This window comes from Lipotes vexillifer, unplaced genomic scaffold (genome assembly GCF_000442215.2).
Source record: "Lipotes vexillifer unplaced genomic scaffold, Lipotes_vexillifer_v1.1 scaffold53, whole genome shotgun sequence".
NCBI lineage: Eukaryota > Metazoa > Chordata > Mammalia > Artiodactyla > Lipotidae > Lipotes > Lipotes vexillifer.
The window spans coordinates 4,323,616-4,347,631 of record NW_006791814.1 but is presented as its reverse complement, the minus strand read 5'-3'; the positions used below and the strand labels follow the sequence as shown (position 1 = coordinate 4,347,631).

Here is a 24,016-nt window from a genome sequence, read left to right as displayed (position 1 = left end):
GGACAACTGGACAGCTACATGTAAAAGAATGAAATTAGAACACTCCCTAACACCATACACAAAAATAAACTCAAAATGGATTAGAGACCTAAATGTAAGACCAGATACTATAAAACTCTTAGAGGAAAACATAGGAAGAACACTCTCTGACATAAATCACAGCAAGATCTTTTTTGCTCCACCTCCTAGAGTAATGCAAATAAAAACAAAAATAAACAAATGGGACCTAATGAAACTTAGAAGCTTTTGCACAGCAAAGGAAACCATAAACAAGACCAAAAGAGAACCCTCAGAATGGGAGAAGATATTTTCAAACGAATCAATGGACAAAGGATTAATCTCCAAAATATATAAACAGCTCATGCAGCTCAATATTAAAAAAATGAACAGGGCTTCCCTGGTGGCACAGTGGTTGAGAGTCCACCTGCCGATGCAGGGAAAATGGGTTCGTGCCCCAGTTCGGAAAGATCCCACATACTGCAGAGCGGCTGGGCCTATGAGCCATGGCTGCTGAGCCTGTGCGTCTGGAGCCTGTGCTCCGCAACGGGAGAGGCCACAACAGTGAGAGGCCCGCATACCACACACACACAAAAAAAACCAATCCAAAAATGGGCAGAAGACCTAAATAGACATTTCTACAAAGAAGACATACAGATGGCCAAGAAGCACATGAAAAGCTGCTCAACATCACTCATTATTAGAGAAATGCAAATCAAAACTACAATGAGGTATCACCTCACACCAGTTAGAATGGGCATCATCAGAAAATCTACAAACAGCAAATGCTGGAGAGGGTGTGGAGAAAAGGGAACCCTCTCGCACTGTTTGTGGGAATGTAAACTGATACAACCACTATGGAGAACAGTATGGAGGTTCCTTAAAAAACTAAAAATAGAATTACCATATGACCCAGCAATCCCACTACTGGGCATATACCCAGAGAAAACCATAATTCAAAAAGACACATGCACCCCAATGTTCATTGCAGCACTATTTACAATAGCCAGGTCATGGAAGCAACCTAAATGCCCATTGACAGACGAATGGATAAAGAAGATGTGGCACGTATATACAATGGAATATTACTCAGCCATAAAAAGGAACGAAACTGGGTCATTTGTTGAGACGTGGATGGATCTAGAGACTGTCATACAGAGTGAAGTAAGTCAGAAAGAGAAAAACAAATATCGTATACTAACGCATATATGTGGAACCTAGAAAAATGGTACAGATAAACCAGTCTGCAGGGCAGAAATAGATACACAGATGTAGAGGACAAATGTATGGACACCAAGGGGGGAAAGTGGTGGTGGTGTGATGAATGGGGAGATTGGGACTGACATGTATACACTAATATGTATAAAATAGATGACTAATAAGAACCTGCTGTATAAAAAATAAATTAAATTAAAAAAATAAAAACACCCCACCTAACTTTTTGGCCAACCCAGTAGGACCTTGTTGTTTATAGAAGTTATCTTTTATATCAGATGGCTCACTCACTTGCTTAGAACCCAGCAACTGTTTCCTATTGTACATGGAAAAAAATCAGACTCATTATCACCACCAATAATACACAACATAATCTAGCCCTGCCCCCCTGCCTCACCTCACCTCCTACAGCTTCCCCCTTACCTATTCCTCTCTAGTCATGTAGTGGCCTTCTCTCCAGCACTCAAACATGCCAAATTCATTCTACCTAGAATGTTCTTTTAGAACTCATGGCTCCTTCTTGTCATTCACGTTTTACTTTAAATGTCGCCTCCCCGAGTGACAATTAAATGTTTCTCAACCATCTCCTCGCAAGTAGCCCACCAAGCACCCACTATCACTTTATTGTCACTCCCTGTCTTCACAGCAGTTCTATCTGGTATTTATTCTCTGGTTACCATTAATTTGCTTTTTGTTGCCTTACTAGAAAATGCACTACCACGAGAGCACGGTCCTTGTCTTATTTACTACTGGATCCCGAAGGCTTAGACCAGTGTTCTAGAAATACTTACTGAACGAATAAACAAAGAGTTTAAGCAACTGAACGCAAACTAGAACCCATGACTCCTAGCTTTTCTCTCAGCAATCACAGTAACAGCAAATCATCTTTCACAGAGAGTTTTCTCTGATTAGGAAGCTAATCTGTGAACACGCTGGGTAGAATGAGAAAACACAACCAAATTTAAACACTCAGAACTCATTGCTTAACCAAGATTTGATTGTCATTTTTGTCCCCAGTTAGAAATAAGCAAAGCACTTCACTGGACTGGGTTGGTTGGTATCAAAATTGCCACATTTAAGCGACATCAAAAAGCAGAGGGGGGGGGCTTCCCTGGCGGCGCAGTGGTTGAGAGTCCGCCTGCTGATGCAGGGGACATGTGTTCGTGCCCTGGTCCGGGGAGATCCCACATGCTGCGGAGCGGCTGGGCCCGTGAGCCATGGCCGCTGAGCCTGTGCTCCGCAACAGGAGAGGCCACAAGACTGAGAGGCCCTTGTACCGCAAAAACAAAAACAAAAACAAAAACAAACAAAAAAAAAGCAGAGGGGGAAAGAACCATGGAAAGGGAGAAATACCTACTATTCCAGAAGGTAAACTTACCGTTTTATTTCGTAATCGAATGATATCAGACACAGAACCAGCCCCACAGTACTCCATCACAATCCACAAGTCTGTGTTCTTAAAATAACTGCCATAATATTTGACTACGTGAGGGCTAGAGAGAGAGACAATATGAGTTAATGGAAGAGCCTTCAAACATCCCTATTAATTCATGCTGTTAAATACAAGAAAATTAATTTCTCAGCTCAAAAGATCAATTATTCATATTTAAGGTTAAAACACACACCCTCTTGATGAGAATGTAAAATAGTACTGATTTCTGGAGGGCAATAATAGTAGTGCAAAAATTGTGTGGGTCCCTCAACCCAGGATTTGTAAGTCTGCAATTCATCCTAAGAAAAGAATTACAGATATTCAAAAAGAAATAGGTAACATCACAGTACTGTCTATAAAAGTGAAAATTCAGATACCATCTAAATGTCTGACATTAGGGAGTTTCTTTAAGAAATAATGATATATCCGTTTAATGCAACAACCATGAATCCATGGAAAACATTATAGAAGAATACTTGATAATACGAGACGATATTCTGTTTACCAAAAAACAGACAAACAAAAACACAGGTTACATAATAGCAAGCATGGTGAAACTCCAAAAAGAGATATGGAAGGATATGTATACCAAGTAGTATTTAACAACGATTCTCTCTCCAAAGAGAAAAGTGGTTTCCTTTCTTTTTTTATTTGCATTTTTCCAAGTAGTCACATATACTTTGTAACAAGGAAAAAAATAAAACCACACTACAATCTACTGTAAAGGAAAAATATTCAGAATCAGACTTGAAAGTTTGGGTCTTGAAGACAGATTTCAGAAAAAAGTCAAAACCCCTTTAAAATGAAATAATTTGTCCTCTGAAGCTACCAGCTTTAGCTAGATCATTATCAGGGCTAAATAATACTGCATAACATAGTAATGGAAGATGCTAAAACCAACTCAGCTGCATTAACTCTCAAAATTTCAAATGCCCCTTCATCCTTGGGAAACATGCCAATGACAACGACAGCAGGAAAAAAAATACACACATACACAAAATGAACATTAATGAAGAAATGGATGAATAAACCTCTTATGATACAGATCACCACACCTGCTCTCCCTCCCCTGAATTTCTATAGTATTTAATGCCTCTACAAGGCAATTACTGTCAGGTACTCACTGCTGGAGTATGTCCTATACAATCTTGTATTGTCGACTAGATTCTCCTGTACATCTATAAGCCTGGCCTGTCCAATTAAAGTCTATAAACTCTAAGAGGGCCAGCACTCTGCCCTGTATCTCTTTGTATTTCTTAGCACAGAGTAGGCTCTCTGAAATCCCTCATCTTTAATTAGAGACATTTGCATACCCTGTTTGGAACACAGCTCTTGCACAGTCTATCAAAAGTGGCAAAGTTCCAATTTGCCCACTAGAAAGAGCTCCTGTAGTGTATCTTATGCAAGAGGCAAAGGAAAACTGCTACCTTACTCTGGTCCCTCCAATCAAGAAATAGGAGGGTTTTACCCAGTATAGAGTAACCACAAAAGTATAAAGAGGGAACACATGTATATGTATGACTGATTCACTTTGTTATAAAGCAGAAACTAACACACCATTGTAAAGCAATTACACTCCAATAAAAAAAATAATAATTAATATTTCTATAGAAAAAAAAGTATAAAGAAAAAAAGAAGAGGGAGGGAGAAGAGAAGTGACTGCATTCACAAGTGTACAAGACTTAAGGGCTCCTGGGCAAAATGTCTAGCAGGTAGCCCCACCTGCCTTAAGGTACAAGCTTTACAAACAGGAGGTACTGAGTTGATCTGCGGACCAAAAGAACTTCAGAAAGATAAAGGTAGCCTTGAGCTGCAAGACTTTCTCATTCTCCTTTCAACTCCCTAGAGCTGCCACTGCCCTTCAGTTTGTGTTTCTCGCCAATCAAAACTGAGGAAGCCTGCTCCACCACAGTGACCTCCCAAGTTGCCATGGAGCTTCAGGACAAACCACGTGCTTTTCTGCGGTCACCTGCTGGCCCAACTTCCTGCTTGCAGCATTTGACAAATCTTAGTTCCTCAAAAATAAAATACTTAACCACTCTCAGCTGGAATCATTTCTTAAAATTGTGAAGGAAGGAACAGAACAGTAACACATAACTAAGTATTCTCTTTTTATAGGTCCATTTGCTATTCTAAGGTTTCTGGAGTGAAAACCATTTGAATGATCTCTTCTTAGCTGTCTCTGTAGAAATGTTTTCTCAATAGGAAGTAAGAGAGATCATTATCAAAAAAAAAAAAGGCTAGCCACCACCACCTTCTGCCTCTTTGCCTCTTCTTCCTAGTTTTGAGAAGGGCTAAACTGAAACAAAACAAAACAAAACAATGCAAAAATAGAAACTCTGAAAGTTTAGCTGCTGAAACACAGAAACTTTTTCATCAATTACTTTTCTGAAAAGAACATTCGTCGTGATTCCACTAAACTCTTCCGCTTGCAAAATATCTAAGTAAATGCAATTCTAGGCGTCAAACTCTAAATAATCACAGCATACTCGAAACCATGTTATCTCCAAAATAACACCAGATGCCTTTACCTGTCACATTGCTGCATTATAGAGATTTCTTTGATTATCTCCTGCAGGTCTGACTCCACAGGAACTTGCTTAATAGCAACAATCTGACCTGTCTCTTTATGAATAGCTTTGTACACGCTGCCGTAGGACCTATAATTGCGGGAAGGAGAACATTTACAGAGTCAAAGCAAGCCAAGAGATAAAAAGTGGTAAAACACAAGCAACTCACCATTCTAATTTATATCCCTACATGCCCAAGACATATATACTTAGCTACACTTGCAAAACTAAGATAGCTAAAGTACTGCAGGGAAAAATTGTCCTTAAGAGAACTTACCACAAAATGGCATCTTAAAAACTTCACATTTAAATTTTACTGAATGTATTAGTAGGAAATAACAGTGATAGAGTAGCTACCATGTCTGATGTCTGCTAGAAATTGCATCATCTGAGGTTCATCCTTACAAAAAAGGGCGTCACGAGGGGTCATCATCCCTATTTTACAGGCGAATGTGAAAAGGCTCAGAGAGGTTACATGACTTGCCCAAGGTCACATAAGTGATAAATAAGCGGTCAGTCCAGGATATGAATCCAGGTCTGTCAGAATACAAAGCCTAGATTCTTTCCACATCTGTACTGGGGTACAAAAATGGGGGTTTTGGTTTTCTTGCACTCATTCTAGTACCATGAGGTCTTTTAGTCCTTTCTCCTCTTACTTGCAATAATACTTAAAACATTAAGGAATCTAAAAATGTAAGCCTCTTAAATGCTAGAATCAGGTGAACAGAGCACATACAAATTCTTTTTGCCTTTTGCTCCATCTTCCCTTACGAGTTTATTATCAAGATAAATAAAAAGTTATGTAGCTATTCAATTTGGGGGCTAAAAGAACTGTAGATTTAGAATCTAAAGACCCAGGATTGGAGTCCTACCACCACTAGATATCAGCTCTCATTTACAGACTTATTATTAACCTTGTGCCTCAATTTTCTCATTTATAAAATGACAACAATACTACTACAAGACAATTGTGATGGTTAAATGAGATATCATCATCATCTTGCATAGATTACATTTTCACTGAAATTCTGGATGGCTGTCAGTGAAATAATGAGGAAATTGTCTTTCATATTTCCCAAACACCCTGTTTCTTCATACTTAGTGAAAAACAAGATCATAACAGTGCCACCTAATACATCAAAGTAGCTGAGTGCTCTAGCTAACAAAATGATGCTCAAGGATTGTTTCAATGTGAAAGTCACAGAAAACTTTTTTTAAAAATCTATGTAGAGCACACACAAAAAACTTCCATTTCATCCAAATCCCTTATATTGGCAAAACTAGTATAATGATACTTAAATGTTGCCTAAAACATTTTTTTTTGCCAGGGAAAGGCAACTGCTGACCATGTGTGGAAGATCCAACCACTGACCCTTCTTCCTTGATACGATAACGCCCTGACTTGTGAGGGTGGCAAATGCTTGGTCCCTGGGGCTAAAGCATGGCGGTACAAGCCAGTTGCAGGATTTCTATCCCCTTCTGCCAGTGACTGAACTAGTAGTAAGCATATGACCTAGTTCCAGCCAATGAAATTTAAGGGGAATTCTTCTGAAGGGTCTCTAGGAAAAACTTTCCTCCCTGGTAAGAGAGAAGCAAACAAGGTGGCCCATTTTCACCTGCCACTTCCTTTCCTGCTTTGGTTACTGTCACGTGAGGCATGATGCTTGAAACTAACATGGCCATCTTGAGACTATGAGAATTACACAAATGCTAAACCATTATCAAGCCAGTTAGCCATTCTGGAATCTTTCACCCTCAGATTTTTTGCTCCTTAGTTATTAAATGCTCTTATTGGTTAGCCACTGTTAGTTGGGTATTCTGTAACTTCATCCAAAGTTATTCTTGAGAGCCTAGGTCCCATACATGTGAAAAGGTCTTTATTTCACCCTCACTTTGGAACGAGTTTTTCTGGATATAGAATTCTTTGACAATAGCTTTCCCTCAGCTCGTTTACTGTAGTTTTTCATCTTCTATTGCTGTAAGGAAGTCAGCTGTCATCAGGTTATCACTTTTCATGGGTAATCTCTCTTTCTGTAGCTTTTCAGATTTCTCTTTATCCTTAACATTCTGTAATTTTACTATAACTAGAAGTTGATTTATTTGGCACTCCATAAGCTTCTTCAATCTGAAGGCTTTATTCAAGTCTGGAAAATTCTTGGTATTATCTCTTTATTTCCTCTCTATTACTTCTAATCTCCTTCTAGAGTTCCTATTGGACCTATATGGGACCTCCTCAATCCATGCTGTCTTCCTAGTTTCCAACACTATATTTTTGTCCTGCATTTTGTGATCAGTCTCACTTCTAGCTTTCAATTCACAAATTCTCTCTTCAGCTTGTCTAGTTGACTGTTTATCCAATTTATTGGGCTCTAGAACTTCAATTATTGTAGTTTTCATTGTCAAGATTCCCAACTTTTTCTTTTTCATGGGGTTGTTCATGTTAATAATTTCGTGTTCTCCTTTTAAGGATGTTATTCCCTCCTTTCACCTTTTTGAAAATCGTAAACAAACGTTAAATCCTGTTTCAGATGGCTCCATTATTTTTATTTCCTTGGGTGGGAGTTCTCCCACTTGTTAGGTCTGTTGATTATCTCACGGCACTGGATTTCCTTGTATGGGTTTCCTTTTATTTTGAATGATTCTTCTCTACACAGTGCTCACTGTCGTGAGTGTTTCATGATGTCAGGATGGTTTCATGGTTCCCCTAGCTCAGTCATCTAGGCTGTACAATTTAAACCAGGTCTTGCACTAGGATTTAGGATTTTCGCCCCTCAAGACACCATACCTGAATACAGTCCAGGCCCAGTTCCTATAGTCAGACCCTCTGCTTTTTCCCCAGGCCACAGGCAAATGATACCACAACTTCATACAGGAAGCCCATCTACAATCTCCCGACAAGGACAAGGCATGCTTTACTCTCCTTTTACGATGACAGCTATCTTTTCTACCCCTGGTCTATAGCTGGCTATGTATCCTTATATTTAAAAAATTTTTTTTCATTTATTATTCTTATATATTTGAAATGGAGAGGTTCCAACGTGCACTTACTCAGCAGTCTTGACCAGAACACCCTCCACGCCTCACTATGCTATCTGGACAGCCAAGAAAACTCCAAGAGCTCATAGGAACAATTAAGATTCATGATTCCACAGATCACACTTACAGTACAGAGGATTTAGAAGACTTAAGCAGTCATGCTCCCTTATAGGCAAGTCCCTTAAGACCTAATTCCCTACAACAAAAACTACAGTGATTCAATGAATTTTAACTGGCAGAGAACAAAGGTGGTGGGGATGGAAGTGCTTCCCACAAGCTATGCAAGGCAAGGGTCAATGCAGAAACATAGAAATTATACAGTATTTGAGGCCAAATTAACCAGGCATAAGTCTTAATACCACTCACTAGCTATGAAACCATGGGCAAGATGTTTTTGTTATTATCCTATGATTAAAAACTTAAATGAGTGAATGTGTAAAACTTTAAGCATAAGAGGAAAAAAAAAGGCACTGGGCTCTAATTCAAAACACTTTCCAAGTGCTGTCCATCCATCCTGGTCTGGAGCTTTGGCTCTGCTCTGCCACAGATCCACATGATTTCCTCAAAATGCAGAATAGCTGCAGCCTTGGGAATCCGATACAATCTTTTAGCCAGAGCTCATTTCACAAGGCCCATGTCAGTGAGAGTTCACAATCCATTCATTTTCCAGAACTATTTAGGGATGGCATGGCCATTTGTGTTTAGGAAGGAAGCACAGTTTGGGTTTTCCTTTGGGATTTTGCTCATTAAATGAAGCTTGTTCAGGCTCATTCAGTCGGGATGACAGAAATCCAAGCACTTGCGGCATCATTTAAAAAGACAATATGAGGATAACATGGGAAGATCTGAAGTTTTAATTGTTTTCTCTCTGGTGATGTCTTTACAGGGAAATTTCCAAGGTCCTTAATGAAGACATCCATAGATCTAAAACATAATTTAAAATAATCATAATTAGCTTAGTTTCTCCTTATTTTACATTCCTGATCACTCTCTGTCTACAGTATTCATTTGACATTCCTCAAAACCAAACAACCCAAACAGAGCTCCCTTCAGAAACACCTAAATATACTTTAAGACTTAACTTTGATTTGTCATGATAAGGTCTGAAAAAATGCTTCAATTGATATATTTAAAAATAAAATAATAGTTGCCATTTAACAAGGTCTTATTAGGTGACAAGCACTGTACTAAGTACTTTAGTCCCATCTCATGAAACACTCAACATAACCCTATGAGGGAGATGCAAATATCCCCACTCTATAGTTGAGGTTTGCGAAGCTTCAAAATATTCAGCAATTTGCTCGAGCTCACTTGTTTATTATGACTAATAAACAGTAGAGCAAGTTTTAACCCAGATATGTCTGACTTCAGAGTCTATGTTCTTACAACTGTAATACACTTTCATTAAAAATGAAAGAAACAAGTTAGTTACATAGTCAACTATGCCTACCACTCTTGATCTTATTCTAAGTATAACCTGTGAGCATGGTTAGATTAAGGGCCTTTGACTCACTGCCTTGAGGAAATACGAAGGATATCAAGTTAGAGCCAAAAATGGCAGGCAAGAGACATAGAAGGACTGGGTCCCCCCCAACCCCGCGCCATACCTTTAACAATGCCAAGTCAACTTGTGGTTTCAGATTCATCGTGTACTTGTCTTTTAGCAGCGCAGGTGGTGTCATCTTTTACTTCCCTTCTCTGCTTGATTTCTTGCTTGATTCCAAAGAGTATTTTTCCAACTTACAAAAAGATGATGACTAACGTTTTTCACAAGGAGGTAATCCATGAAAACCTATTCCATGTAATCCAGGATTGGGTTTAACATTGCATATCTATATTAGGCATAAATAACACTAAACTCCAAAATAATCTAATGACATATAAAAGCTGATTTTAAAGAACAGACATTAATTTGACATTTTTATAAGTTAACATTTCAGGTCTTCTCTTGAACCAGAAGTACTCCCAAGAGATTTTACAAAATTACACAAACACATACCCACATGTTTATTTGCTTATATATGCATAAACTACCTCTGAAGAACACATAAAAAACTGCTATACTGGTTGCTTCTGGGTGGCTGAGAGATAGAGACAAGAGGCAAATTTTTTTCATTGTAAGATTTTTACACTTTTTAAATTCTGAATCATGTGACTTGATTACCTATTCAAAAATGAACAACAAAAACTTAAGAAAGGGTGTCTCTAATATTTTAATGTCTTGGTCCCTAAGAAAAAGAAATAAACATACAAAGATTAAAAGTATCAATATATGTAAAAGTATAAAAACTTATAACGTTTATTGTATCAGGAAAGCCAATGACGGCCACTATCTACTACCAAATATCATTTCACCAGTATTTTATGAACTCATTCACAATCTGTGTTTAAAGTCCTCTGGTTCCCAATCTGTAATTCTGGATCTCTTAGGAAAGATGTAAAGGTAGTGACAGTCCTTGACTTATTTACTATATTTCCCAAAGCTGCATTAACTATTGATAAAATGCTGAATTCCTTTTTTTTTTTGCTGCTCTGTGTGGCATGCAGGATCTTAGTTCCCTGACCAGGGGTGGAACTCGTGCCCCCTGCAGTGGAAGTGTGGAGCCTTAACCACTGGACCGCCAGGGAAGTCCCTCCAGTGTTTTTTTCATGAAACAAGTTATTGCATATCTCTCAGAAGCTATGAACAGAAAATTAAAATATGTCTGATTAATAAAAAAAATTTTAAATGAAGTAAAAACTTAGTGTCATCTGTTAAATAGATAAAATCATGCAAACCACAGATTTTACAAGAGAGAAAACAATAGATGTCCATGGTGTTGAAAAGATCAGGAATCACTAAATCTGTCTATAGAACTAATTGGGGGAAGAGGGAAAGGGCATTTCAAGTATTAAATTTACCTCCTACACTACTCAGAGCAGTGGTGATATGCAACATTCCCCTTTCTTTTCCTTAGTTTTCCAAATTATTGCCACGAGAAAGGTTCACATCCTTCTGGTGTTGGGGCAGGAAAAAGACTGGGACCTACTAGTCCACCTACATTTTCTGTGTACTCACCCTTCTCCAAGTTTCTCTAAGACATCAAACACTTCTTCTGGTTGTTTAGTTAAACTATCTTCATCTAACTTTTTCAGCTGCCTGTGGATGAAGAAATTTAAACATAAAATACATTTTACTTGCTAGCAACTAGAATACAAAATGCATTATTTATTTTACAATTAGCATCTTAGGGATTTCTTTACAAAGTCTTCACTGGTAAATGACAATAAAGGCAAGCTAAGAGACCTTTAAGGGAAGCTGAAGGGGTGGTTTATGGACATGTTACACATGTCCTTGGTCACCCTGATCAGCAGAATCAGGACCAGAGGGTGAAGAGCTACCAAGAGGCTGACTTCAGTTCCACAGGAGTAAGAATTTTCTAACAAAAGTTGTTACGAAATGGTTTAGACCGCCTTAAGAAGTCCCTAGATTCCCTTCACTGGAGCATCTAAACAGAAAATGAGTCCTCATGTGGCTGAAATGTTATAGAGTGGATTTAAGCATTAGCTATAACCTTCAGAATCCATTTAAATCTTGAGATTCCATGAATTAAGATGGCATAACTCTCTGTTCAGAAAAGATGTTTAATGCAAGCTTAGCTATGAACTGAAACATGGTCTTAGACTAGAGGCCAAGGAAGACATAGAAGAGTCTTGCCCTCCATTAGCAAGACTTTGGTACTTCTGTCGAAACACATGGATTCTGTAGCTATCATAGAAACAGAAAGTGGAGAGTATACACTCAGACGTGACCAAAAGTAAAAACTAACCAGGCAGCTGGGAGTTTCAAATAGTCTCACCAAGACTCTCTGACGGGCAGTTGTATACCTGACTATTTCCCGAAATCAAAGATAGGTGCTGCTCACAACTTCCAGATAACTGGGATTCTTCTGACTATGACAAACATGGGAGGTTATAAATTAAGAGTAGGGTTTTTAAAAAAGAACTCTGAGACCTCTGAAAATTATTAACAGGCTTAAAGGAGGAGTTTGCTAAGGACTATTTGCGTGTGTGGGTTCTACACAATGGTTTCCTGAAACTACAAAGGACAACAAAGAAAGGAGAGCTCAGGAAATGGTGAAATATGAAAGTAGTCCACTGAAAATTTCTTTGAAAAGAAAAATGTTTAAACTAGCTGGACAATACCAATTTTTACAAGAAAAGACTTGAACAAAAAAAAACCACATACACATACATACACATAAATGTGTACCTTCCTAGATAAAGTGGCAAAACCATGAAAGAAGCCAAAAAAAGAGACAAAAGAAAAAAAAACCCCACACACCTCAACACATCAAGTGTATCCACCAATAAAGGCTGATCTCAAAAAGACAGTCTTAACAGGATTTTATAAATGTCAAAGACTAGAGAAATGGAGAACCGCTCCGAGTCAGTAACTGCCATAACTTGAAAATTAACAAACACGACCACACTGACCTTTGAAAATCAAAAGGTCCTAAGAATTAAATTCCAATGACATCACAAAAACTCCCAGTTTCAAAACAAGAAGGACTGAAGTGAAATTCCTCTTCAATGTCAGAAGTGAAATTTCTATGAACTCAGAAATTAGAATGAACATCTCATAACCCGGGGGAGGGGGGGTGAAGCATTGAATTTATAACTGTTTAAACAATGGACAATACCTCATTTCTCAAGTATAATTACAGTTTTATAAACAGTTCATATAAAGGAAGATCAAATGTGTTCCTTTGAAGTGGTGACTTCGTGGTTTACAAAAAGCAAAACTCACTATTTCAACTATTACAGAGAACACAGCATAACAAAGGAAACACGGCCGCTGCCATGAGAGACAGCTGCAGCCCTCTGATAATACTGTGATAGACAAACTTTATATGAGTGCTCAGACATTTCTTTAAAACAATCTAAGTGGGGTTTTTGTTTGGTTTTGGTCCGGTCTTAAGGGATCTTTTTATCTCTGGCGCCTGAACCCAGAGGTGGTCAATAAGAACATTTGTTAAATGGATTAATGAATGCAATGATGAGAATCATAAACCTTTCTCAGCAATCCTTGTGAGGTTTCAAAACTAAAAAGAATTTCACCCTGAAAAAGTATTACTGTGTTACCGACAAATAAGATTTCTATGGAAAATCTTTTGAGAGGGGACCCGATGCTATTTTTTACATGAGTCTTCATGGAAGAAGCATTATAACCAAAGAGCCCAACTCTGATGATGCAGCCCTCTCAGCTGTACTTTCCCAGGTCCTAGGTAGTTTCACTGCTTGCCCATAACTCAACAGGCCTGGCCAACACAGCCTCCATGGATCCAACACAGGGGGATGCTCCGCTCCTAAGTCAGACGGCCACGTGGACGGCCAGCATCCCAGAAATGTGCTCTACACATTCCACCACACTATTTGTATCTAATGGCAACTCACTTTTTAAAATCATAAACTCCTACATGAAACGTCAACTTCAATCTATCCTCATTCACTTAGTCACACACAAATGTCAGACTCAAGAACAACAAAGAGCACTTCCCGCATTGGGACTGCTTTCCCTTGCTGGAAACCCACGCCGTCTGAATCTCTGAAAAGACACCTGTATCTTTCCAAACACAAATAAGGGTGTTTATGACGTAGCTACTCACCGGTTTGGCTAATTCCCAAATTCCTTTCTCCCACCTTAGAACTCTTGTAAGGTCCATTTTATTCATATACACCTATCCCTCTTTCCACACAGAAGTTGTTATGGGTTACAACAAATATATAAGTGGATGAAATTTTTTAATGAAAATAAAATTAATGTCTTTCCCTCTCCCAACCCCCTCAAATTCATGTTAAAGTCCTAACCCCCCCGGTACCTCAGAATGTGACTTTATTTAGAGATAGAGCCTTTAAAGAGATAATTAAGGTAAAAATGAGGTCAATGGGTGGGCCCTAATCCAACATGACTGGTGTCCTCATAAGATAAGGACACAGTTACAGAGGGAAGACCATGTGAAGAGAGGCCTCAACAGAAAACAACCCTGCTGATGGCTTGATCTCAGACTTCTAGCCTCCAGAACTGTGAGGAAATAAATTTCTGTTAAGTCGCCCAGTCTGTGAAACTGCCACAGCAGGCCTAACAAACTGATACAAATGATAATAAAGTTAACTGGCTGCAAGTCCCGGCAGTTCACTAGCTATGGTGAGCAAGAAAGCACCAGTCATTCAAGTATTCAGCCGTCCTCGACAATTTTTTTTGAAATACTGACCAGCAAGAGTTTACTAATACTCCACTTATTTAATCTCAGTGATCTTGAAGATGGTTGAGAATCACACTGTAAGGTTAGAAAAGCCTGAAGCAACCTTATAGGTGTTACAGAGTACTTGCCCTCTTCATGAGAGGAGTTGTACTCCTGTATGTTGATTAAAAATTATACATAATTTGAAAAAGAAAAAAAAAAAGAATTCAGCCCTGCAATGCTTTTCTCTTGCACATTCAATAAAATTTTTAAAATCCAAAAGGCCCAGGAAATGAGTGTGTCAAAAACCAAAAAGGTTTACTCTTTTGTTCAAGATTATACAGCACAAGGCAAAAGCAGAAACAAAACACAGATTCCTAATTCTCTTTTCAATTAAACCAGGGCCTCAGGGAGAGAACGAACACGTTTCAGAAGGATTTATAACCAGTGTCCATTTATAATTGGATCTATGGTGCTATAGCATATATCTGCTAACATACACAAGGCCCTGTGAAACAGGGATACTTCCAGAAAGGCATCAGACCAAGGCAGCCAAGAGCATGGACTCTGGACCAGACTGCTTGGATTAAAATCCCAGCTCTGGGGCTTCCCTGGTGGTGCACTGGTTAAGAATCAACCTGCCAATGCAGGGGACACGGGTTCGAGCCCTGGTCCGGGAGAATTCCACATGCCGCGGAGCAACTAAGCCCGTGCGCCACAACTACTGAGCCTGAGCTCTAGAGCCTGCGTTCCACAGCTACTGAAGCCCGCGTGCCACAACTACTGAAGCCCGCGCACCTAGAGCCCATGCTCCACAACAAGAGAAGCCACCGCAATGAGAAGCCCGCGCACCGCAACAAAGAGTAGCCCCCGCTCACCGCAACTAGAGAAAGCCAGTGCGCAGCAACAAAGACCCAACTCGGCCAAAAATTAATTAATTAAAAAAGAAATCTCAGCTCTGTCACTTAGTAACTGTGGGACTTTTGGCTGATCACTAACCTCTCTGGGCCTCAGTTTCCTCACCTATAAAATAGAGATACAGGTGATGGGATTGATGTGAGGGTCAAATGAGTCAACGATAAATTGAACCATATGACACTTCTATTTTTATAGATCAAAAATGGTCAAATATCAGCAAATTCATATGGTTCAACAAGAGACATGGAAAGCACTGAGAATAGTGTCTGGCACCCAGTAAGTGCTAGATGAGGGCAATAATGATTTTATTTCAGACTCAGCACACTACAGTAGGGTGAGCTGAGTCCATCCCAACCAGCTATTTGCCTTCTGCAGTGTTTGTGCCCTTCAAACAAAGTCAAGGGCGCAGCCCAGGCTGTCGATCCCTTCCCTTCACCTCTCCACTGCCCCGAATTCCCACACACTGAACACTTCCTACTTTAGAGCTCATTCTGCTGCAGGAAGTCAGAGGTCTCTGTGAAACTGAAGCGAACTACACTGGCACCTCAGTCTCTACTCTCGATTTTTCTCCAGATGTGGCAGAGTGAGAGAAGACCCTGGTGTCCACAGAGCACATCACAGATACAACTGCAACCAACTCAGGGGATTAGACTTTTCAGGATCAGCCACCCCCCAGATCTTCACTTAAAACAATTTCCAGGGAGCAAGAGGATTTGGAGCTGATATAAAACAATACAGACCTGAAAAGGGCACAGTCTGGCCACGTCCAGTGATCCAGACCTAGAGCAAAGAAGTCAACATACAGGACTGTGTCTCAACTCTTCTGGGCCTCAATTTGCCCGTCCTGAAAATGTTCTCTTATTTCCCTCGCTACCTCCCAGTGCTGGATATGAGGAAAATTTGGAGGACCCTGGATATCAGGGATGAAAGGTGCCATCATCTAGAGTGGCGACACTACCAAAATCATCTTCTTACATGCTGTCCTTTACGAAGCCTCCCTTGCCAGACCGTCCACCTGCCTTGGCACATCTTCAGCCTCAGGCGCAAAGCTTTTCCCCTCAGCAGATCCTCTCCACTGCACCCCTCGGGTGGGACTCCCTCCCTTGGAGAGTCTGCCCAGCTCTCCTCTCTGTTAGTTCCCGACCCATCCCTTAGCCAGACCCCTCGTAGGTTCTCATCTGGCTTCATGCTCCCTACCTCAGTGAGTCCCTTCTAGGACAGTCCTCACCCAGTGGCCCCCGCCCTCAGCAGGTGCTCTCCCTAACTTGTCCCCACGTTCCTCAGCAGCTGCTCCCCGCACCTGTCCCCCACTTCCGCCAGTATGTCCCCCCCAGCAAGCGATCTCTCTAACCAGCTCCACGTTTATCCCCCTCGGCCGGACCCCCAACAGCCAGAGGTCCCTGATTCAGCAGGTGCCCCATCAGCCGGATCACCCCGCAGGTCCGTCCCCTCCGGGGTCTCGCACGCCAGTGTCTCCCCTCCGCCAGTTCCCGCCTTTCCCTCTCCCCCCACCCCCTTCCTCTTGGCCAGCAGCCCCTCACCGGCGCGGTGGGTTCCTGAGCTGCACCGTCTCCATGGCGCTGCCGGCAGCCGCCCAGACCCGCTCACTGATCCATCCTCCCCCGGGACCTCCTGGATCCCGCCCCGCAGGCCCTCCCACACTTCCGCTTTCCGCCCCTACCGGAAGCGGCGCGCGGGGCGGGGGCGGGGCGGGGCCGCGAGGTCCGGGCCTGGACCACGTGGTGTGGACCCGAGTCACGTGGAGCGCCGAGGCGCGGACCCGGAACTGCGGAGTACTGGAGCCTCCTCCCGGGGGAGTCCTCCTCAATCAAGCTCGGGACGGCGTCCTTGTCTCTTGCGACATTGTTCGCCCAAGACACTCGGCCTCGAAACCAAGAACCCATCTGTGCCTCGGGCCCGGCCCCTCATTTCTCAGACGGAGATACTGAGGCTTCTTGGGAAGCACCGGCTTGATAAGAACTGTGGATTTTTAACAAGCCAAATTCTACGCGGGAGGTATTTGTGGTTTCCTACCGTTCCTTTCTGGTTGAATTCTTGTTCCAGGTGGAGGCTGGAACGTGCATGACCTCTCATTGGATGTCACATAACATCAGCCAGCAAATTGCCGCATCCTTTTAAGAGCCTTACCTTTCAGTCAGTTTGAGGACATAAAAATAGCAAATGTTTATTAAGCTCTTACCATGTACTTGCTTTCATATATTATCTCATTTAATCCTTATATCAAGCCTGTAACGTTATCTCCAATCTTATCTATTAATTATTTGACATTGCTTATCACGTTTGCGGTACTCTACTACTATTAACTCATTTAATATTCTTAAACCTTGTAAGTTAGGTAATATTATTCTCGTAAGGCCAGAGAGGTGAAGCTCCCATAGCTAAAAGTATAGGTTTGGGGATTTAAATCCAGATGGATCTGATTCCAGAGCCTGCACCACCAAACTGGACAACCACTTGGACCCTGTGGTTGGGCATGAGAGACAGAGCTTCCTCTCCACTCAGAGATCCAGTTACAGCTGTGGAAGTTCATAAATCCTCAGTTGCCACCACCATCAGCAAGTGTTTAAGAAAGTGGAAGATTCCACCTAATTTACTCAGAGAAAGTTACCCAAAGCAGCCTCTCACTGTTTTTAATTGTCCTGCTTTTCTCAGAGATATGCCATCTACAAAACCTAACACCTGATCAACCACCTTTCAGGGTCACCCAGGTATGGGACCCCATATGTTAAAAGCGGAGTAATGGAGCCATTCTCCTGACAGGAGGAAAACATTCACTGAGAATCTATGTGCCAGGCACAATTCTAAGCTACCACTTAAGCCTCAAAAAACCCTATGAAGTAAGAATTATACCCATAATTCCTCTGCTCCATGGTGTCAGTCAGTGGCAGTCAGAATTTGGATGAATCCCTGTCCAAAATGGCTCACTCACATGGCTGACAAATTGGTGTTGGTGTTGGCTGGAAGCCCACTTGGTGATCAGGGATGGGGGGGGCCAACTCCATTTTTCTTGAGCCTCCTCACAGAATAAAGGCGGGCTTCTAAAGTATATTTCTGGAAAGAGCCAGGAGGAAGCTGTAATGCCTTTCAATGGCATAGCTTTGGAAGGTACATAATGTCATTTACCCTGTTGAAGGGGCCCCCAAAGACCCACCCAGTTTCAAGGAGAGCGGACATATGATTCCATCTCTTGATAGGGGAGTGGCAAGGTTTTGGAGGAGCATGGAGAACTGGAAATACTGTTTCAGCCATGTGGGGAAAATACAACTTGCCTCAGGTATACTCGTCTGGTATACCACTTAGAATATATTCAGCTTGCTCAGCTTCAAGACCGAAGAAAGAACCTGGAATCAGCAACAGAGACATCAATGGTTTGATGGATGGGGGAGCTTACACGCCTGAAGCAAGGTCCTGGAGTGACACCCCACCGTGTGCAGCTCACGGCAGGCAGGACATAGTGGCAGTCTTTGCTTGGGCGTGGCGGGGGGATTACCAGTTATAGGGGAATTGATGTCAGGTGGGCTCATTAGTTACTGGGGAAACCAGCAGAGGGGCATGCCCCTCACCACCCCTTTGATAAGCCATGATTAGCTGGGGCCTAGGACAAGTACGGAGGAAGGTCAGTCATGTGAGTAGGGTGTAGGTGCAGCAGGCACTGGTCCGGCAGGGGATGTACAGAGAGCAAGAGAACAGCCATCTTGAGTGGCCTGACCATACAGCATATCTTGTTTATAACTAAGAAGTCCAGAAGTCAGCAGTTCTAGGGTTGATTCAGGGGAACAAGCACATCGATTTCATCTTTCCTCTCTGGTCTGATTCAGCATGTTGGCTTTTCATACGTGTGCTTATTGACTCATAATTGCAAAATGGCTGCCACACCTCCAGGTACCATGTCCTGAATCCAACAGAAAAAGAGCAGAAAAGGCTGTTTTGATGTCCTGTGTCTCTATCTTATCAGGGAAGGAAAAATTTCCCATAAGCACCCAGCACACATCCTCCTATCTCCTCGGCTAGATCAGGGTCACATGCTCACCCCTTGCCCAGTCACTGGCAAAAGAATGAGATTATTGTGATTGGTTTACAGAAATCTTGATCCATTTTCTGGGCCAGGAGAATCTCAGGCAAAATTCAAACTGGAAGTAAAAATGGAGGTTGTTAAGTAGATAACCAGTGTGTGTGTGTGTGTGTGTGTGTGTGTGTGTGTGTGTGTCATCCGGTTTTCCCACCACACTAAGTGTTCCTTCTTTGCTCTTGTATGGGGCCTATGCTGGGCCGAGGGGATTCGGATGGAACAGCCACCCTACCCTCAGAATGTTTAAGGTCTGGCTGGGTTATGAGTTTACACAAATAATTACAGTTGACCCTTGAATAACATGGGTTTGAGCTGCATGGGTCCATGCGGATTTTTTAAAATATATATGTACCACAGGGCTTCTCTGGTGGCACAGTGGTTAAGAATCCACCTCCCAACGCAGGGGACATGGGTTCAAGCCCTGGTCTGGGAAGATCCCACATGCCACGGAGCAACTAAGCCCGTGCACCACAACTACTGAGCCTGTGCTCTAGAGCCTGCGAGCCACAACTACTGAAGCCCACGCGCCTAGAGCCCATGCTCCACAACAAGAGAAGCCACCGCAATGAGAAGCCCGCGCACCGCAACGAAGAGTAGCCCCCACTCACCACAACTAGAGAAAGCCTGCGTGCAGCAATGGAGACCCAATGCAGCCAAAAATATATATATATACGTACTACAGTATTACACAACACAAGGTTGGTTGAATCCAAGGATGCAGAACCTTGGACAAGGAGGGCCAAGTGAAGTTACACACGGATTTTCAATTGTGCAGGAGTTGGTTGTCCCCAACTGCTTCCTTGTTCAGGGGTCAATTGTATAACTAAATACCTGATGGCAGAGACCAGATTTTTGTCAACAAACCTTTATAAGTGCATGTTGGGTGCCAGATCCTATTAGGTCTTGGGAGAGAAAAATAAAGAAGACCTACTACCTGCCTTTAAAGACCTCACAGTCTTAGAAAAACTGTAAACTGATATGAAATAAAATTCATATTTTATGGCAAGACAAAAATGTGACCATAAAAATTTTTCTCTGCCCTTTGGCCTCCTCTCTCCCCCCTACTGAGCATTGTGTATCTGCATTATGCATCAACCAAACCTCCCCATCAGCAGAAATACCTGCTGTACCATAAACAGCAACATTCTCCTAGCATAAAGACAACTTCTTAAAAGATACCATTCCTTCTTGATCTTGTAGGGGGTCACAATGACACTTGCCCTCTGTCTCAACTTATATAACTGTGCCTTGACTTCTAAAGGGGGGACAGTTCTCAGAGCTGAGGTGCTGTTCCCAGGTTACAATCCTCAAACTTGGCTCAAATAAAATTTTCCACTTCTTTCACAGATTGACTATTGATTAATTTTCATCGACACTGACAATCACAGAATAAGACCTAAATTAGGAATAAAATCCGTGAGCAATACGAGCAGAGGAGGGAGATTATGGAGATGATGTCTGAGTTGATTATTGGTTGAGTCAGGATTACGGAAGAGAAAAAAGTGTTTGGAAAAGAATTCCAGGAAGAGGAGAGCATAAGCAAAGGTTAAGAAGCAAAAGAAACAGCTTAATATGCACAGGTAGCAACAAGCAGCTTAAAAAAAATTGGAGTTGTAAGTGGGGCATAGAGTGAAGTCAAATGAATCTGAAGATAAGCTAGTTTCCCTCAGCGAAAGATTTACATCAATCTATCATTGCATTCATTTATAAAATCAGTATCTATAGATAACTAGGTGCCAGTTTCCAGCCTAAGTGTCTTTGCACTTGCTAACCCTTTGTCTGAAACAGCATTTCCTAAATAGTCTCAGGTCTCGCCTCAATTATTAGTCTCTCGGAAACGCCTTCCCTACCCCCCTTACTTAAAAAGTCTCCACGTGGTCACCTTCTATGGTATTACTGTTTTGTTTTCCTTATAGCACTTATCACATCATGGGATTATCGTCTTCATTTGCTCATGAGGTAACTACAAGTCAGGCCCCCCCTAGAATGTAAACACCAGGCAAGCAGGGACCTGTTCACGGTTTCATCCTTAGGGTTCTAGCAAGCCAAAACGTCCAGCGAGTCTCCGGGGACCCCAATGCAGCTCCGCGCTAGGTCAGAACTGAGCATGCGCAGAGGGAGGGGCCCTAGGAGCCTCGGGTTCGCGCAGGCCCCGCCCGTGCCCCGCTCCGTCCCGCCCTCTCCCCGCCAGGGTAGCCGTTGCACCCAAATACTCGCAGCCGGTGCTTCCGCCCAGACGCGGTTGGGCACGCCTCGGCGCTGGGAACCGGGGCCACCCCCCAGTTTACCGGTCCGGCGCCAGGATGGCCCCCAAACTTCCAGACTCTGTGGAGGAGCTCCGCGCCGCCGGCAACCTGAGCTTCCGCAATGGCCAGTTCGCCGAGGCCGCCACACTCTACAGCCGCGCGCTACGGATGCTGCAGGCGCAAGGTGGGACCCCGGCCCCCCATTTCGCCGCCAGGCCTCCTTCTCCCTCTTGTCTCCCCCGACCGCAGCTACCCAGACGTCGCTCTGGCCCTGTCGGCCTAGGGCTTCCTTACCCCGAGGCCGACTGGCCAACCAGGCCCTCCCACCACCCGCCCATTCCTCCCCCTTCCCCCAGCTTGGGCATCCTACGAGAAACTTCCTTAGCCTTTCTTTCCACTTTTATTATTATTATTATTGTAACATGGTTTTATTACTGGTTCTTTGTGTGTGTGTGTGTGTGTGTGTGTGTGTGTGTGTGTGTGTTTTTGATAAATTTATTTATTTAGTTTTGGCTGTGTTGCCGCGTGCCGGCTTTTCTCTAGTTGCAGCGAGCAGGGGCTACTCTTGGTTGTGGTGCCCGGGCTTCTCATTGCGGTGGCTTCTCTGGTCGCGGAGCGCGGGCTTCAGTAGTTGTGGCTTGCAGGCTCAGTAGTTGTGGCGCACAGGCTTAGTAGCTCTGCGGCATGTGGTATCTTCCCGGCCCAGGGCTCGAACCCATATTCCCTGCATTGGCAGGCGGATTCTTAACCACTGCCCCACCAGGGAAGACCTCCTGGTTCTTTTTTACTTAATGACATAACAGGAACATATTTCCATATTAATAGATGTTTTATCATTTTTTACAGTGGTTAAAAAAACGTTAAATTTACCATCTTAACCATTTGTAAGGGTAGAGTTCAGTAGAGTTAAGTATATTCACGTTGTTGTGCAACAAATCTCTGGAACTTTTTCATCTTGCAACACTGAAACTCTGTACCCACTAAACACTAATTCCCCCTCTCCCCCCAGCCCTTGGTATCCACCTTTCTGCTTTCCATGTCAATGATTTTGACTACTTTAGGTACTTGAAACGAGTGGAATAATACAGTATTTGTCTTTTGTGACTGAATAATCTCTATGACATTATAATCTATGTTGTAGCATGTGACAGGCTTTCGTTCTTTTTTAAGGCTGCATAATATTCCATTGTGTGGATATACCAGATTATCTTTATCCATTCATCTGTTAATGGACGTTTGAATTGCTTCCACCTCGTGGCTATGATGAACATGAATGTGCAGATATCTCCGAGGTCCTGCTTTGAATTCTTTTGCATACATACCCAGAAGTGGGATTGCTGGATCAGATAGTAATTGTATTTTTAATCTGAGGGGGCAGGGAACCTCCATACTGTTTTCCATAATAGCTGTACCATTTTACATTCCCACCAGCAGGGCACAATGATTCCAAGTTCTCAGCATCCTTACCAACACATTTTATTTTCTGTTCTTTCGATAGTAGCCATCCTGATAGGTGTGTGAGCTGCCTGCTTTTTAATTGTCCTGTTGGACCCCATTCTGATATTTAGGCCTCATTCTGATCCCTGAGGCAACTCTCATTCTCCTCAACGGGTCAGTCTTTACTTAAATTAACATTTGTTCAGCACCTGTATGTAATGAGTATATAATAAGATGGAGAAGGTCCTTTCTCTCAAGGGTCATACATCCTTGTTGGTGAGGGAGCCACAGGTGTGATCTTAAGCTAGTAAACAGCAAACAACAACTGTGCTGTAGTGATCAGGGCTATTGAAGAAGACAGATGTGATAGGTTTGACTGGGGAGCTCCTTTATGAAGAACGGGAGGTTGAGGACAACTTCTTTGCAGAAGTGACATTTGGGGTGATATCTGAATGGTGAGAAGAAGCCAACTGCACAAAGTCTTGGGTGCCGAGCATTCCAGGTGGAAGGAACCGTAATTTCAAAGGCCCCAGACAGAATCAGCGGGTGTGTTCCAGGAGCCAAAGCACAGGGAGCCAGTGGAAGAAATAGTAAGACTTGGTCAGTTACAGAGAAAGAACCTTATTGTGTAGGCATTTTACATAGCAGTTCATGCTAAGGAGTTAGGGTTTTATTCCCTGATGGGAAGCTACTGGAGAATTTTCAACAGAGGAGTAAACTTTTGTTACCAGTTCTCCCAGCCTCCGGCTCATTTCAGCCAACAACAGCCTTTTGCCCAAAGCCTCTCCAGAATGTCTTATCCCAGAGCCTCATTGGAACCCCTTTCAGCCCCTCGTTGGTACCTCTTTCCC

At 42.4% G+C, this 24,016-nt stretch overlaps 2 protein-coding genes across 2 annotated transcripts in view; one reads left to right on the top strand and one right to left on the bottom strand.

Annotated features, from left to right (window-relative positions):
* The window catches only part of STK4 (serine/threonine kinase 4), a 94,149-nt gene extending 77,117 nt beyond the window's left edge, over positions 1 to 17,032 (bottom strand). Inside the window, exons 1-4 of the mRNA XM_007464783.1 lie at positions 16,934 to 17,032; positions 11,309 to 11,389; positions 5,176 to 5,304; positions 2,591 to 2,705 (exon numbers count right to left, since the gene is read on the bottom strand). Of these exons, the coding sequence (XP_007464845.1) occupies positions 2,591 to 2,705; positions 5,176 to 5,304; positions 11,309 to 11,389; positions 16,934 to 16,968 (360 nt within the window). The 5' untranslated portion in view covers positions 16,969 to 17,032. The remainder of the gene's footprint in view (positions 1 to 2,590; positions 2,706 to 5,175; positions 5,305 to 11,308; positions 11,390 to 16,933) is intronic.
* A 4,732-nt stretch (positions 17,033 to 21,764) lies between these two features.
* TOMM34 (translocase of outer mitochondrial membrane 34) overlaps positions 21,765 to 24,016 on the top strand; it is a 20,898-nt gene continuing 18,646 nt past the window's right edge. The window contains exon 1 of the mRNA XM_007464782.1: positions 21,765 to 21,912. Within this exon, the coding sequence (XP_007464844.1) occupies positions 21,786 to 21,912 (127 nt within the window). The 5' untranslated portion in view covers positions 21,765 to 21,785. The remainder of the gene's footprint in view (positions 21,913 to 24,016) is intronic.